The 17,700-nt window shown below is 42.6% G+C and overlaps 1 protein-coding gene across 1 annotated transcript; it reads right to left on the reverse strand.

Moving 5' to 3' along the window:
* CHMP5 (charged multivesicular body protein 5) lies at positions 1-17,666 on the reverse strand. Its single transcript, XM_030919804.1, has 8 exons — positions 17,398-17,666; positions 16,411-16,515; positions 14,644-14,690; positions 11,460-11,553; positions 10,948-11,019; positions 4,660-4,768; positions 3,008-3,120; positions 1-704 (listed from the first exon to the last, which is right to left on the reverse strand). Exons 1-8 carry the CDS (start codon positions 17,464-17,466, stop codon positions 654-656), a joined length of 660 nt encoding a protein of 219 aa, XP_030775664.1. The 5' UTR covers positions 17,467-17,666; the 3' UTR covers positions 1-653.
* Positions 17,667-17,700: the final 34 nt, after the last annotated feature.

Below are 17,700 nucleotides of genomic sequence, written 5' to 3' on the forward strand. Positions count from 1 at the left end.
TCCTTTTGAAAAATATTTATTGAGTATAAATAAATGTCCTATACATTAAATATCAAGAAATATTCATTATTGATTACAAGTCAACATGTAATACTGAGGGAACCATAGAATCGAAATACCCACTCATGATACAGTAGTGATAATTCCATTCCAATAATGGACACAGTAATAACTTGTTCACAAGACACAACAAAACTCATCAAAAGGCCATCACTTTAACCAACCTATAATACCACAATAGAAAATGATTCTGAATCATAATATGAATAGCCCCAATAATCTCATCTTTGTCTTATCAATTTATCAGGTCATTTTGAGACTGTAGAGTTACACTGTCATAGATTTTTACGATTCCATTTCCTTAGTTTTATTTCAAATTATTATTAATGAATGAAAACAAGTCATACGAGCTAAAGATACTTTTAAACTGAGTTTGTTTTTCATAAGAAAAAAAGGAATCAAATTTTAGTATAAAGAAAGCATTTCCCAAGCAATGAGTCTCTTAATGGAAAAAATAAAAGAGCAATGGAATTAAACTTTCCTTCAAAGAAAGGAAAGAAACCTAAATCTGTTATGGTAAATTTGGAAAGATAAATATTTCCTAGTCCCGTAATATGTGTTTGTTTTACAAGATATACTTGAATGATGCAAATCTATGAAGCAGGGATCTGTGGCAATCCAAATTCATCCACCAGAACTCCATCCTGTAAAAAGGAAGCAATGTTTAGTGCCACTATTTTTTCCATTTGATAAAAAAAAAAAAAGGATTACAAACATTTAATAGTTAAAACTCATTTCCAAGTATTTAATCAATCAAAACCAAAATCCCACTCATAAGATGAGAATGAGCTTTTTCATGAAAGGAAAAGGAGGAAGTGATAAGAAGACAACTAGAAAGGGCCAAAAGGGGACTCCTCCACAGAGGAAAGAGAGTGAAAGAGGGAGAAAGGGAAATCTAAGAGTAAACCTGGAAAGGGGAAAAGGAGGCTGGGAGGGTCAAAAAGGAAAGGTTGAGCAGTGGGTCCTTGCCTCCAGATTTGCATTTTCACACTGATCCCTAATGTGGACCAATGCCTTTCTTAGCCTCCCAAATCCTTGAAGGAGCAGTGCCCTTGGATAGGCAGTCACTTCCTTATCATGCTTTATATAATCATAGGCAGTGATACCACTATCAATGAACACCAGGGCTGCTCAGCCTATGGAGCAGCCATTCTTTTATTCCTTTACTTTAAAAACAACAACAGGCTGGGCATGATGGCTCACACCTGTAATCCCAGCACTTTGGGAGGCTGAGGCAGGTGGATCATTTGAGGTCAGGAGTTCGAGTCCAGCCTGACCAACATGGTGAAACCCCATCTCTACTGAAAACACAAAAAATTAGCCAGGCGTGGTGAAGCTTGCCTGTAATCTCAGCTACTTGGGAGGCTGAGGTGGGAGGATTGCTTGAACTCAGGGGGTGGAGGTTGCAGTGAGCAGAGATTATGCCACTGCACTCCAGCCTGGGTGACAGAGCGAGACTCCATCTCAAAAAGATAAAACAACAACAACAACAACAAAACCCCAATATATCCATAGCATATATAACTCAGGAATCTGTGACCTTCTCAAAGTGGAAATAACATAGATGCTTCAGGGACTTGTTACCAGGAAATTAACAAGGTGGGCTATGGTAGTGTTAATAAAAATGATTTCATGGGTTGCTGAGAAAAAGTAACCCATGGACTTGGGACCTTGAAGTTGCCAGAGAGGTCGGGGAGGAGTGGGCAGTTCAGAAAGGCAAGACTATCCCAGGCTCAACAGAGAAGGGAGGGATACAATAGAGGAAGATGCACACTCACAGAAACCAGCAATAATGGACCTAAGAAATTACCTCCTCCCTGCCCTTTGCTCTCACATTTTACACATAGGAAAAACTGATGAGGTTCAAAAAGAAGACATAAATTTCTGCTATTTTGCTCAAAGTCACACTGTGCTCAGCTTGGTTGTCATTATTAGTGGCTCACACCTGTAACCCCAGCACTTTGGGAGGCTGAGGCAGGCAGATCGCTTGAGACCAGGAGTTTGAGACCAGTTGTGGCCAACATGGTAAAATCCCGTCTCTACTAAAAATACAAAAATTAGCCGGGTATGGTGGCGCGCACCTGTAATCCCAGCTATCTGGGTGGCTGAGGCACGAGGATTGCTTGAACCAGGGGGGCAGAGGTTGCAGTGAGCTGAGATGACGCTACTGCACTCCAGCCTGAGTGACAGAATGAGTCTCTGCCTCAAAAAAAAAAAAAAAAAAAAAAAAAAAGAAAAAAGACAACCATGTAGATTTGAACAGAGCTTTAGGTTTGCAAAGTCCTTTACATACAAGATCTAATTTGCTTGCACAACAATTACATGAGATACCTGTAATTATCTGTATTTTACAGATGCAAGGAAAAGAAAAGCTTACAACAGCTAAGTAATTAGTCATACTTAGTGCCAGGTGTTCTGATTCTTTTGCCTTAAATTAGAATCTTTCTACATTAAGTTTTATGCTTAAATTATTAATCCATAGTTTAGAAAATCCACCCATTCTAAACTCCTGTGTGTATAGGAAAAAAAAAGAAAAAGAAAGGAAAATAAAATTAAAAATCCAGCCAGTAATTAACTGGTGTGTATGGAGAGTGAGACTTTTTCACTGCTGCCTAGCTAGCAAGTCTCATGCATGTGTTGCTTACGCTTTTACGGGAAATGTCTAAGACCCATCAATGGTACCCAGTGCCAGCTCACAACAAGGGTGATTATGTATGTTACAGAAATTGTCCTTGTATAAAAATATTCCTGAGCCTCAGTGACACTGTTTATGTAGTCAGTTCATCATCCAATGCAGAAAAACCAGACCTTCAAGAGTTCACAAAATAATGACCAGGACTGTCTTTCTTTGTTCTAATGTAAGACTACCTTTTAGATTCCCAGACTTATGGTCAAGCATAAAGCCTTTGCTATTTTGCATTGAAATATAAACAGAAAAACCTTTCACCTTGTTTTTTGTGTCAGTGGGAACACCTTCTGGAATTGCAGGTGCAGATGCTGCCTCATCCAAATAAGAACTGTCTTCATCAGCCAGAAGCTCATCACCCAGTGCATCCAACTCTGAGATTGAAACAGTCAACATTTTAAAAAAATGTAACCAAGAAAACTGGCAGCTAATAAATTCTCTCATTTATCGATGGACTTGAAAGAAGGCAGTGAAGAGGGCGTGAGATTGTTGTATGCCATGTGACCATTACATGAAATCAGACTCCAAAAATAAGTCTGTGGTAAAATGAGTTGGAAGTACCCAAGAGGAATGACAATAGCAGGCAGAGACTCATCAGGGGCAACTGAAGATGGGAAATTAAAAAATAAATAAATTAAAAGGTTCTAGGCAAAAAAAGACCATGGACAGAGCAGGAAAGCAGCAGCAGTAATGTAACAGGGGAATCACACAATAGAAATTCAGTGTGGAATGGTTCTGTCATCTACCCAGTTACTCATGCTAGAAACTGACAGCCACCCTTGACACCTCCCACTTCTTCTACATCCAACCAATCATTAAGTCTTGCCCACTCAATTTTCTAAGATGTCTTCAATCTGTCCACTTCTGTCTGTTTCTGCTACCATCACCCTAGCTAGTCTCGGCCACCATCATCTCTTAAATGGCTATTGCAATAGCTTCCAGACTGCAGCTTCCAGACTGCTCTCCCTGAGGCCATTTGACAACCCTTCTCATTTTTTCATGCTTCCCTACTCATCCTTCAGGTCCCATGCCTCTCTCCCACTACTAACTAGGTTAGAGTCCCTTAGTATGTGCTCCCATGCTACCCCATACTTCTTGCCTATAGTCCGTGCTCTAGTAATTAATTACTTGAAGCAAACCATTTATATCTTCCACTGCTAGAGAAGCTTCATGAATGTAGGGACTGCATTTTTATTCAGTGCTAAATTTTCACCACCTAGTAGAGTACCTGGTATAGAGTAGATGCACACTAATTATTTGCCAACGATTATTTCTTTTTTTCTTTTTTTTGAAAGGTCTCACTCTGCTGCCCAGGCTGCAGTGGTGCAATCTCAGCTCACTGGAACCTCTACCTCCTGGGATCAAGTGATCCTTCCACCTCAGCCTCCTGAGTAGCTAGGACCACAGGCACACACCACCATGCCTGGGTAATTTTTGTATTTTTTATAGAGATAGGGTCACGCCACATTGCTCAGCCAGGTCTCGAACTCCTGGGCTTGAGTGGATCCGCCTACCTTGGCCTCCCAAAGTGCTGGGATTAGGGTGCCTGGCCCTAATTATTGTTTCTTAATTGGTTTTGCTGTTCTGAGGGAGAGGACTCCAACTAGGAAAACAGATAGAACAAAATCAAAAGGAATATAGCAAGGAAAGGCCATGTGGAGGATACTTACAGATACTAAGCACCAGGTCAGCCTGTACCTGGACTTCCTTCAGAGTTGATCCATCCCACTGTTGTTGGTGGAGTATACAATCTGATGTGGCTGCCTCACAAGCTCTTTGCCCAGGGACTGTACTGTAAACTAACCTTCAGGAAATCCTGATAGAAATTTTCACTAGCATTTGGGAAAAGGTCCCAGGCAGTTGTTCCTTTTGGACTCCAAAACTAAATATACATTACTTTTCTCATAACTTACCTGCTTCTAAATCATCTTCATCCAGTTCTGGGGTGCCATAACTGCGACTCAGTGCTTCTTGGATTTCATTTGCATCTTCCATCATATCCTCTAGCTGGTCTTGTAAATCCTATGGAAATATATATGAGAGGATTTTCTCTTATTTACCATTTTCTTCTAAGTACCCCTTTCCCCTACATTCTCCTTTGAATCTAGACATGAGCAATTTTTTAAAAGATAATGTATGTAAAACGCCAAGCACATAAACAGTTCTCAAAAACTGTTAGTTCACCTCCCCTAGCCCAGTCTTTGGCTAGCAATTTTTTAATGTCAACAACTGAGCAGACACTCCTCTAAAGGACAGGTTCAAGTAACTCTTAAACATCCATTCTAATTAAAAGTATGAGAGAATGCTTAAAGAATTAAAAACCACAAGCCCAAAGACTTCCTTTAACAATAACTATGAATGTTACTGACCCACATAATCCCCCGCCTATTTTTGGTGGCAAAATGTGAACTTAAAAATAAAGAATAGAATTGGTGATCTCTCACTTTATTTTTTACTTTATTTATTTATTGAGATGGAGTCTCACTCTGTCGCCCAGGCTGGAGTGCAATGGTGCAATCTCAGCTCACTGCAACCTTCACCTCCCGGGTTCAAGCAATTCTCCTGCCTCAGCCTCCAAGTAGCTGAGATTACAGGTGTGCACCACCATGCTTGGCTAATTTTTGTATTTTCAGTAGAGATGGGGTTTTGCCATCTTGGTTAGGCTGGTCTCGAACTCCCAACCTCAGGTGGTCTGCCCGCCTCAGCCTCCCAACGTGCTGGGATTATAGGCATGAGCTACCATGCCCGGCTGGATTTGATTTTAAAGTGCCTCATGGAAGCCCAAAGTCCTATGTGAGAATAGATGATTGTCAGCTGTCTAGCTGTCTACTATTACAGAAAGTTTTACTTGAAACATTAAATCAAGCAACTATCTTGATCTAAACTATCAATCATTTTCTAGTTAATGAAGACAGGGAGGTTATTGAGACAAGCAAATTATTCTTCTCAAGTCAGTCAAAGACAGATTACATTGTGTAGAGAAAGGAGGCAAGAGTAGAAACAACTGAAGTGGTAGAAAAAGTGAGTTGTACATGGCCCACCCTGGGTGGAGAATCAGAAAGGGAATCATGATAGGTGTCACAGCCAAGACAAGGCTGGTGAAAAAAATGGACCAAGGGCATAGATCATGTGTGAATAATCTACCTGTGCTTAACTGGGAGATTACTACAAGGCTAAAAATGCAGTTGTCCCTTGGTACACGCAAGGGATTGGTTCCAAGATGTCTGCCTATACCAAAATCTGCCCATACCTAAATCCCCAGTCGGCCCTCCATATGGGTGGTTTCGCATCCTGCAAATACTCTATTTTCGATCCTTGTTTGGTTGAAAAGTATCTGCATATAAGTGACTTGTGCAGTTCAAACTGCACTTGCTGTTCAAGGGTAAATTGTAATGTGAAACCAATCTAAGAAGTGGTATAGCATAACAAAGGGCAGCTGGTATAATGGTTAGGAGTGAGACTCTGGAGTCAGATATACCCAAGTTCAATTTTGCCATTACTCAATGAGAAGTAATGTCTCTAAGCCTTATTTTCCTCATTTGTAAAATGGAATTATTAATAGCCATATCTGGCCAGGCACGGTGGCTCACGCCTGTAATCCCAGCACTTTGGGAGGCCGAAGTGGGTGGACTGCCTGAACTCAGGAGTCTGCGACCAGCCTGGGCAACACAGTGAAACTCTATCTCTACTAAAATACAAAAAAGTAGCTCGGCATGGCAGCATGCGCCTATAATCCCAGCTACTCAGGAGGCTGAGGCAGGAGAACCATTTGAACCCGGGAGGCAGAGGTTGCAGTGAGCCGAGATCGCGCCACTGCACTCCAGCCTGAGCGACAGAGCGAGACTCCATTTCGAAAATAAATAAATAAAAAAAATAGCCATATTCTCACTGCGGTTATTGTAAGGATTTATTGCAATAATATATGTAAAACACTAAGCACCTAATACTATATATATTTTACTGTGTTAATTATGTGCAGAACAATACACTCTTCATATACTAAAATTTCACACAGACAGGAATAGAACTAGTGTTGATAAAGCAAAAGGACCAAATCAGCACCATTTATCCTTCAGAATTTCTACGCAATGCAAGACATTTGAAAATTCTGCCGGGTGCAGTAGCTTATGCTTGTAATCCCAGCACTCTGGAAGGCAAAAGTGGGCGGATCGCTTGAGCTCAGGAGTTTGGGACCAACCTGGGGAACATGGCAAAACCTCATCTCCACAAAAAATACAAAATTCAGCTGGGCATGGTGCATGCCTGTAGTCCCAGCTACTCGGGAGACTGAAGCAGAAGGATGGCTTGAGCCTGGGAGGCGGAGGTTGCGGTGAGCTGAGACTGAGTCACTATAATCCAGCCTGGGCAACAGCAAAAAAGAAAAAAGAAAATTCCTTCCTGACCCCCGTAAAGGTGAAAAGGATAGTAAAATGGAGGGGAAATTTTTTTTTTAAACTTTGATTTTCTGTATTTCCAAGTACCAAACTGCCACATTATATGCATATTTAACACTCTGCTACACAGAGAAGCACTGGCTGAGTAATAATTAAAAGACAATGAAAATAACAGAGAGAAAGCTAATCAAGTCAAGCTTATACAATAGCATTACACATCAAGACACATCTTCCCAGATCATCTATGAATAGGATTCCTAGCAAGACTCCAGGATAGACACAGAAAAAATTCATCCCAGAATTAGCTGGTTTTCTATTGTATAAACAAACAAAAGCAATATAAAAAAATATAAGCACTAAGCTAAAAAGAACGTTGACGCAGTGATATGCAGAAACTGAAAAAAGCAAAAGAAAAACAGACCTACACGCACACAACAGCAAAATAAAAAGTTAAGGCTATAAAACAATGAAAATATTTTCCAAGTAAAGCATTTTAGGAAAATAAATCTAACCAAAAAATTCAGATCTAACTAAAGACACATACACACCAAAAGAGTTAAAGGGGCTCTCCACCTGTCATGCTGGCAATCTATTGGAGGACAGGAAAAGGATAATTAGGCAGGGAGACAGACAACCACAGGTGAAAGACGAAGAGACATACAAAGCATTCACAAAGACCAAAGTTTCTCTTTTGTTCCTATTAAATAGCTTTAATTAAAACACAAGGAACCCTAAAAGCAGAAAATACCATTGCATTTCATTATATTTTAATGGCAAATGATATTATACAAAAAAAGATGGCTGGGAGTGATGGCTCACGCCTGTAATCCCAGCACTTTGGGAGGCCGAGGCGGGCGGATCACTTGAGGTCAGGAGTTTGAGACTAGCCTGGCCAAAATGGTGAAACCCCATCCCTACAAAAAAATACAAAAATTAGCTGGGCGTGGTGGCGGGCACCTGTAACCCCAGCTATTTGGAAGGCTGAGGCAGGAGAATCGCTTGAACCCAGGAGGCGGAGGTTGCAGTGAGTGGAGATCACACCACTGCACTCCAGCCTTGGTGACAGAACGAGACTCTGTCTCAAAAAAAAACCAAAAAAAAAAAAAAAAGACAAGCATACACAGAACACTTCTATCAGTGAAGCTCTTAGAGAGTATCACATCATTTAATTCCATGCATGCAGACACTTGTGGAGGATTAGAGACCAAGGCAACCTAAGAGGGGTGCTTGAAAAAATAAAAAAATAAGAGAGGGGAGAAATGCCTTCACTTTTTTTTTTTTTTTTGAGACAGAGTCTCACTCTGTCGCCCAGGCTGAAGTGCAGTGGTGCGATCTCCGCTCACTGCATGCTCTGCCTCCCAGGTTCACGCCATTCTCCTGCCTCAGCCTCCTGAGTAGCTGGGACTACAGGCACCCGCCACCACACCATGCCCAGCTAATTTTTTTTGTATTTTTAGTAGAGATGGGGTTTCACCGTGTTGGCCAGGATGGTCTCGATCTCCTGACCTCGTGATCCACCTGCCTCGGCCTCCCAAAGTGCTGGGATTACAGGCGTGAGCCACCGCGCCCGGCCTGCCTTCACTCTTACTAAAGATCAGCATTATCAGAGAATACCTTTGCAGTGGCAATAAAATGCCTGGTATGTAGTAACTGCTCACCCAACAAACACTGCTTGAATCAGGCCGTACAGCTTTCTCTCCCCCACCTTTTTTTTTGGCTTTATCTCCTTTTACAGTCTCTGATTCATCAACCATCAAACACTTTCTGAGCACCAACTATGGCGGGGCATTGTTGTGGGCACTGGGGACATAGTAGTAAACAAAATCAAGTCCCTGAATTCAAGGAAATGGACATTCTAGTTAGGGGGTAAAGGTCAAGAGCACCATTTTGTATGCAGAAAGGAAGCCTCTCTCCTCTGACCAGTCACCACTCACTCCCTCTGCCATCTCTTCTTGCCACCTGGGCTGTTCATCTGACAGCTGAGAGCTGCCAAGCTCTTAGGGCTCATCTCCCTGGTCAAAACCCAATTCCAATAAAAAATGCTAACTATAAGGAACTAATGACATTATTATTAAAAATCTAAAGAGAATTACTAGAAAAGGGAACCAAGTCTACTATACTAGGAGTTGGGCTAAACACTTTACATACACTTTACCTACATACCTTCATTTAACACTCATGACAATCCTGGGAAAAGGCAACAACATCACTACTCTACCACTGAAGAAACAGACTAAGTATCATTGTATTAGTTAAAAGTAACTACTGGATGCTTATTATGGGCCAGGCATTGTGCGTGTAGATATACTAGCTCATTTATTTCATCCTCATAATACAGAAGTTTCTCGACTTATGATAGGGTCACATTCTGATAAACCCATCGTAAGTTCAAAATATCTTAAATAGAAAGTGCATTCAGGGCCGGGCGCGGTGGCTCAAGCCTGTAATCCCAGCACTTTGGGAGGCCGAGACGGGTGAATCACGAGGTCAGGAGATGGAGACCATCCTGGCTAACAAGGTGAAACCCCGTCTCTACTAAAAAATACAAAAAAAACTAGCCGGGCAAGGTGGCGGGCGTCTGTAGTCCCAGCTACTCGGGAGGCTGAGGCAGGAGAATGGCGTAAACCTGGGAGGCGGAGCTTGCAGTGAGCTGAGATCTGGCCACGGCACTTCAGCCTGGGCGACAGAGTGAGACTCCGTCTCAAAAAAAAAAAGAGGCCGGGCGCGGTGGCTCAAGCCTGTAATCCCAGCACTTTGGGAGGCCGAGACGGGCGGATCACGAGGTCAGGAGATCGAGACCATCCTGGCTAATATGGTGAAACCCTGTCTCTACTTAAAAATACAAAAAACAGGCCGGGCGCGGTGGCTCAAGCCTGTAATCCCAGCACTTTGGGAGGCCGAGACGGGCGGATCACGAGGTCAGGAGATCGAGACCATCCTGGCTAACACGGTGAAACCCCGTCTCTACTAAAAATACAAAAACTAGCCGGGCGAAGTGGCGGGCGCCTGTAGTCCCAGCTACTCGGGAGGCTGAGGCAGGAGAATGGCGTAAACTCGGGAGGCGGAGCTTGCAGTGAGCTGAGATCTGGCCACTGCACTCCAGTCCGGGCGACAGAGCGAGACTCCACCTCAAAAAAAAAAAAAAAAAAAATACAAAAAACTAGCCGGGCGACGAGGCGGGCGCCTGTAGTCCCAGCTACTCGGGAGGCTGAGGCAGGAGAATGGCGTAAACCCGGGAGGCGGAGCTTGCAGTGAGCTGAGATCCGGCCACTGCACTCCAGCCTGGGTGGCAGAGCAAGACTCCGTCTCAAAAAAAAAAAAAAAAAAAAGAAAGTGCATTCAATACACCTAACCTACTAAACCATCACTTAACCTAGCCTACCTTAATTGTGCTCAGAACACTTACATTGGCCTACAGTTGGGCAAAATCATCTAACAGCCTATTTTATAATAAAGTGTTGAGTATCTCATGTAATTTATTAAATATTGTACGGAAACTGAAAAACAGAATGGTTACGTGGATACTCAAAGTATGGTTTCTACTGAATACACATAGTTTTCGCACCATCATCAAACTGAAAAATCGTTAAGTTGAACCATCTTAAATCAGGGACAGTCTGTAACTGTATGTGGTATTAGGATCTGAGGAAACTGAGACATTTGGTACCCTTTCTCGAAGTTACTCTACTAGTAAAAGGCAGCCCCAAGATTCAATTCCTCTCCTGTGCTATTCCTATCACACGCACACTCGTTTGGATTGTCTCAGAAACTAGTGCACATTCTTGCAGAAACTAGCATACATCTCACCTCAATCTGGTCGATCTTCACTTGCTTGTATGCCTTCTTCATTTCCTTTACTCCCAGTTTCATAGCATCAACCTAAGAAAAGGAAGAAGAAAACACAATGTTTTAGAAAGTCATGTTGGCTAAATTGTCTTTATTTATTTATTTATTTATTTATTTATTTGAGACAGTTTCATTCTTGCTGCCCAGGCTGGAGTGCAATGGCTCACTGCAACCTCTGCCTCCTGGGTTCAAGCAATTCTCCTGCCTCAGCCTCCCAGGTAGCTGTGATTACAGGTGCGCACCACCACACCCAGCTAATTTTTGTATTTTTCAGTAGAGGCAGGGCTTCACCATGTTGGTCAGGCTGGTCTCGAACTCCTGACTTCAGGTGATCCACCCACCTCAGCCTCCCAGTGTTGGGATTACAGGCATGAGCCACTGCACCCAGCTGGTTCAACTGTCTTTAAAAAGCCATAGGAAAAGAGAATAAGAATAAATAAATGAAATAACAGGAAAAGATGTTTTGGGAGTACCGTGGTCTTGGTGTCCTTCAATGACTGGATGGTATAATTGGCTTGTTCCATGTTAAATGACTGTTGGGCGAGATTGTCCCGCTGCTGCTCATACCTTTTTAGAGTCAATAGAGAATGGCAAATATATGAACCAGACAGAAATCCTCAAGAACAAAGTATCCCCACACTAAATAAGAGTATTTTCTTTAAAAAAAAAAAAAAAAAAGAACAAAAAACTTAAAAATTAGATATCACACAGAAAAATTGGCAAAAACAATTTAATCACTCTAACACAAATATCATTTGATGTGTCCCTCCAGTCTTTTTCCTTTGCATATACAGTCATGCATCGCTTAACAATGGGGATATGTTCTGAGAAATATGTTGTTAGGCAATTTCATCATTGTGCAAACATCACAGAGTGTATTTACACAAACCTATGCGGTATAGCCCACTACTCACCTAAGTTATATGATATAGCCTACTGCTTGCTCCTAGGCTACAAACCTGTACAGCATGTTACTGTACTGAATATCGTAGCCAATTGTAACACTATGGTATCTGTGTATCTAAACATCCTATAGAAAAGATACAGTAAATATACAGTATTATAACCTTATAGGGGCCAGAGTGGTATAATGCAGTCTGTTCTGTCATTCATTGACAAAAACATTGTTATGCAGCACATGACTGTATTTTAGTTACAACACTATTTTCCACTTAACATTATAGCATTTATGGCCGGGCGCGGTGGCTCAAGCCTGTAATCCCAGCACTTTGGGAGGCCGAGACGGACGGATCACGAGGTCAGGAGATCGAGACCATCCTGGCTAATACGGTGAAACCCCGTCTTTACTTAAAAAAAATACAAAAAACTAGCCGGGCGACGAGGCGGGCGCCTGTAGTCCCAGCTACTCGGGAGGCTGAGGCAGGAGAATGGCGTAAACCCGGGAGGCGGAGCTTGCAGTGAGCTGAGATCCGGCCACTGCACTCCAGCGCAGAGCAAGACTCCGTCTCAAAAAAAAAAACAAAACAAACAAAAAAAAAAACATTATAGCATTTGCTTTTTTCTATGTTGCTGCATATCATTTTTTTTTTTTTTTGAGACAGAGTTTCGCTCTTGTTGCCCAGGCTGGAGTGCAATGGTACCATTTCGGCTCACCACAACCTCCGCCTCCTGGGTTCAAGCAATTCTCCTGCCTCAGCCTCTGAAGTAGCTGGGATTACAGGCATGCACCACCATGCCCAGCTAATTTTGTATTTTTAGTAGAGACAGGGTTTCTCCATGTTGGTCAGGCTGGTCTCGAACTCCCAACCTCAGGTGATCCGCCTGCTTCAGCCTCCCAAAGTGCTGGGATTACAGGCATGAGCCATTGCGCCAGGCCTGCTGCATATCTTAGTATGGCTTTATAACTATTTTCTATGATAAATATACAGAAGTAAAATTCTTAGAGCAAAGGGTAAAACTATTTTTAAGGCTCTTCATACATATAGCTGAACGGTTTTCCAGAATTTTGAACTCCTTGAAGACAAGCATATTTTATTTTGTTTTATTTATTTATTTATTTGTTTAGAGACAGTCTCGCTCTGTTGCCCAGGCTGGAGTATAGTGGTGCCGTCTCAGATCACTGTAACCTCTGCCTCCTGGGTTCAAGCGATTCTCCCACCTCAGCCTCCCAAGTAGGTGGGACTACAAGCGCACGCAACCACACCCAGCTAATTTTTGTATTTTTAGTGGAGACGGGATTTCACCATGTTGGCCAGGCTGATCTCCAACTCCTGACCTCAAGTGATCTGCTGTCTTGGCCTCCCAAAGTGCCGGGATTATAGGTGTGAGCGACGGTGGCCAGCCCCAGGTGCGTTTTATTAATTTTGTACCCATAATTAGGTAATCCATCTGACCTAATATAATGTCTGGTGTTCAAAATGTTTTTAAAATAAAGTTTTATATCAAATTATAATATTACCTCCAAGACTTATGTCACTATGTTCTTTATACAATATTGGAAACAATCTATCCAACTAGAAAAAGAATGGTCCAAAAAAAACAAAAAAGAATAGTCCATTCATGGTGCAAGCAAATGGTAGAATATTATAATCTCATTAAAAAATGTAAAGTTTCCAAAGAATATTTAAAAGAACAGGGAAATGCTCATGATATTAAGTGGAAAAGGAAAAGCTACATATACACACTACAATTTCATTTCTTCGAAAAAGTTATATGCACACATACCACATATGCAGAAGCAGAGAAAAGAAACTGGAAGAAATTAGCATTTTAAAGGTGGTTATTTCTAGCAGTAAGAATCTAAGTAAGTTTTATTTTCTTCTGTTCATATTTATGTATTTTCCAAGTTTCTACAACGAACCTGTATTCTTTTTATCACAAAAAAGGTTACTTAAAACTAGTAATGCTACCAATTAAGAAGGTAAATCATTTCACCACACTCTCACCAGTCTAGGCATTACAATTTCTTTTTCCAATTTGATCTTATCTAAAAGGAGGAAGATGGCATCTGGTATCTTATAAAAAGTCATTTTAATATAGGAAGAGAGATACTGACAATCTTTCTGGTTCCTCAATAGCTAATTACACCTGATCTCTATAACCCTGCAGAGGAGCTCATCAGCTGAACAGTCCACAGAGGTAGGCACCAAAGATACTAGTTAGCTTCTGCTCAAAATTGGGACATAGTCACCTAAAACAAATTAAGGATCTTTAAATTTATTATGGTGGGAGGGAACAAACATTTAGGATTCCTAACTTTACAAACAAAAACAAAAAAGGTACACTCTAAAATAAATAAAACCCTACAGATCTGGTCCAAAACAGTAGTCACTAACCATATAAGACTAATTAAATTGTTTAAATTGAATAAAATTTAAACTTTAGCTCCTTAGTCACACTAGCCACATTTCAAGTGCTCAATAACCACTTGTTGCTAATAGCTACTGTATTGAGCACACAGATATAGAGCATCTCCATCGTGGCAAAAAGTTCTATTTAGATGGAAGTTGTTACAACAGATATTGCTGAACACGTAGCGGGGAAGAACCCAGCTAACTGTATTTAATTACATGTCAATGAACATTTGTAATTAAATCAAGAGTGCTTAGAAAATAGTATGAAAACCTGAAGGAATGGAAGACCATTTTTCTTTTAGTTAAACCTGCTGTGGGGAAAGAAATTGTATGTGTAACTTACATTCGCTTTTGCTTTAAAACTCGCAAGGCTTTCTGCTTGACCATATTCTGGAGAGAAAAACAGATTTAATAAAAATAAGGTGGAAAACACACATACAGTAAAAGAAATTTCCCATAGCCTCAAACTCACATGCCTACTTCCTCTCTTCTTCAAAGTAGTAGGCATAATGGCTCCTGGATTCTGTTCTTCCCCTCCCCAAAACAGGTATCTCTAAGGTCCAGGCTTTAAGCCTTAGCTCCTATCTGTCTTTGCATCCCACATCCCAGAGTCCTGAACTACTTTCTCTTTTCCTAATGCATATTATCTCCGCCTCTAGCCCCAAAAGTGCTGATTCTGTATATCCAGTTGCCTTAGGGAGATTCTTCACTTGTATAGCCTATCAACTTAACCTCAATAATTCCAAACTCCTAAACCTTATCTCACCTTGGAAATAGGTAACAATGGCCCACCAATCTCTCACCTCTCTAGGTTGAAAATCTTTATATCAACCTTATCTTTCCTCTTTCTGTAGTTTGTTCATGCACAATCATCCTGTTAGCTGATTTCAGAACTCACTTTCAAACTGATTCTTTGGTTTCCTACCACCATGGTTTGGGCTTTCATTGTCTCAAATCTAGATGGGCTTTCCTGCCTCTGGTTGCTCTTCATTCCCCATCATCCACTAAGATGGCTGGGAAAAGCCTTCCTTTTCTATAGAATGCTGTAGACCATTTTATTTGTCTTCTCCAATGAGGAAGGAAAAACAGGTATTATTACTTCACAGATTATCATAACTTACATTTACTGAGTACTACTTTATCCGAGACATAGTGGTACACATCAGTTACCTCATTTAATCCTCATACTGTATGGTAGGTATTATCTCTGTTTTACAGATGGGGAACTAGAGGTTCAGTGATACCCAGGCTCACATGGTTAATAAGTTATGGATCTGGAAAAAACAAGGTAGTTCTATATCCACACTCCATGTGCTTAAATGCAGTACTTTATGTTTCTACCTAACAGGAGTGGAAAATAAGTGACTTTATCAAGGTCACAACTAGATGGCAGGGACAGTGTTAGTATTAGAACACTGGTCCCAGACGCCTAGTTCAGTTTTTCCCAGCAGGCCACTCTTTAAGCAGTCTAATATACCAACCTAACCTGACCAGCTTGGCAAGTCATTGATCTTGAGCACAGCCTAGTCTTCCTCGCCAGATGACCACCTTCTCAGTATATGTACATGCTTTTAGACGTGTGACCAGCATCTCTTTCCACCAGATCAATCCCCAGCCTCCCTTCCGTATTTGGTTGCAAACTCTCCTCCCTAAAGGATACACCCTCACATGTTTTCTCCTTGAGACTGTAAGCATCTCTTCTGTAGGGATGCTCACAGCCCCTGCACTAGGTCCTGTGTTTTTTTTTTTTTTTTGAGATGGAGTCTCACACTGTCACCTGGGCTAGAGTGCAATGGTGTGGTCTCTGCTCACTGCAACCTCCGCCTCCCAGGTTCAAGTGATTCTTCTGCCTCAGCCTCCTGAGTAGCTGGGATTACAGGTGCCCGCCACCATGCCCGGCTAAGTTTTTGTATTTTCAGTAGAGATGGGGTTTCACTATGTTGGCCAGGCTGGTCTCAAATGCCTGACCTCGTGATCCACCCGCCTCAGCCTCCCAAAGTGCTGGATTACAGGCATGAGCCACCGTGCCCAGCCAAACTAGGCCCTATTTCTATAAGTGCTAAAACTAGGCTGTGCCAGCACCTTGTGCAGCAGTTGCTGCCTATCTTACCTTTGCAGGACCCTCTCTCATCTTCTTGATCTGATCCTTATACTTCACTAGCTCAGCATCCAATCGAGAAATCTTCTTGTCAATGGATTCTGCCCTGCTGTCCACCTTGGAGGAAAATATCAAATGCACTGGTACTTACTGCAATACACTTAATCCAGAAGGGGCAGGTAGAGAGGAAGGAATACAGAGGAAGAAAAGAGGAGCTTAAGGGGAAGGGTGAAAAACAGTGGTTCACAAAGAAGGGTATTCCCAACCAGAAACCCTGGGCTTTTATAAATTATGCCCCTCCCCCCCACGCCCCCAACCCCCCTCCCCCCCCCTCCCCGCCACACTGCCCCAATTCTACCAGGTAACCCTCAAGTGGGTTGGGGCAGAAAATAATTTGGAAATCACTGAGTTGAGTTGGAATTTCCCTAGAATCAGAGACTAGCCAGGCTGAGAGCTCATCCAAGAGGCGCGTGAAATGGGCCAGTGCCCAGTGAAACCAGCTGATTGTAGATCTAGTGCCATTTCCTAGATCGGGGATGGTGGCTTAATCTGAGGGGCCAGGGTTCTGAGTTTTGTGTTACTGAGATCCAAGACTGAGGTACAGATATGTTGACCTAGGATATCAAGCTGAGTCCTGATGTGGGCTGGGGATGACAGATGGAAGGGTGAGGGATCAGGCAGGACAAGGTGGGAAGGGTGTATGGGCCTAGGGCTGGGTGAGGTGAGAGGATCAAGGCGAGAGTGGACGGGCAATGGGCATCAAAACGGGTTGGGTGCTGGCAGGGTAAGACAGTGATGGGGTTAGGGGGTCCCTGGTTTGTGGCGTTAGGAATGACTTGGGTAACAGGGATGAAGGGGAGAAGGTGGGATAGAGAGGGCCGACGTATAAGGGGCCCAGGACCCGAAACGAAGTGGAAGAATAGGGGCCCGGCACCGGGGGTGGGCGCGGTCGGGTGTGTCAGAGGTCCTGAGCCTACTTATGCATGATCAAATGCCCACCGTGCCAATGCAGTCAGTCAGGCTGGGCGGCGGAGCCTTGGGTTTCGCTTTCCCGAAGAGTCGGTTCATCTTCAGCGGCCGCAAAGAAACCCAAACACCAGAGCAAAACCAGAAACGGAAGCAGAGTCACTCCCGCCTCGACTTCCGGCCCTTCTGTGCGCAAGCGCAATATGCCCCCTGGCGTTTCCCGATTCTTTTTCCGGATTTTCAGCCGGGTCTTCCGGGGAAGGAGAGCAAAACAACTTGGTGCACTCGGACAGAGCCTGCAGGGGGCGGGGTGTTGGCGGAGGGAGTGGGAGGGGT

The sequence above is a fragment of the Rhinopithecus roxellana genome, chromosome 16, assembly GCF_007565055.1.
Source record: "Rhinopithecus roxellana isolate Shanxi Qingling chromosome 16, ASM756505v1, whole genome shotgun sequence".
Taxonomy (NCBI): domain Eukaryota; kingdom Metazoa; phylum Chordata; class Mammalia; order Primates; family Cercopithecidae; genus Rhinopithecus; species Rhinopithecus roxellana.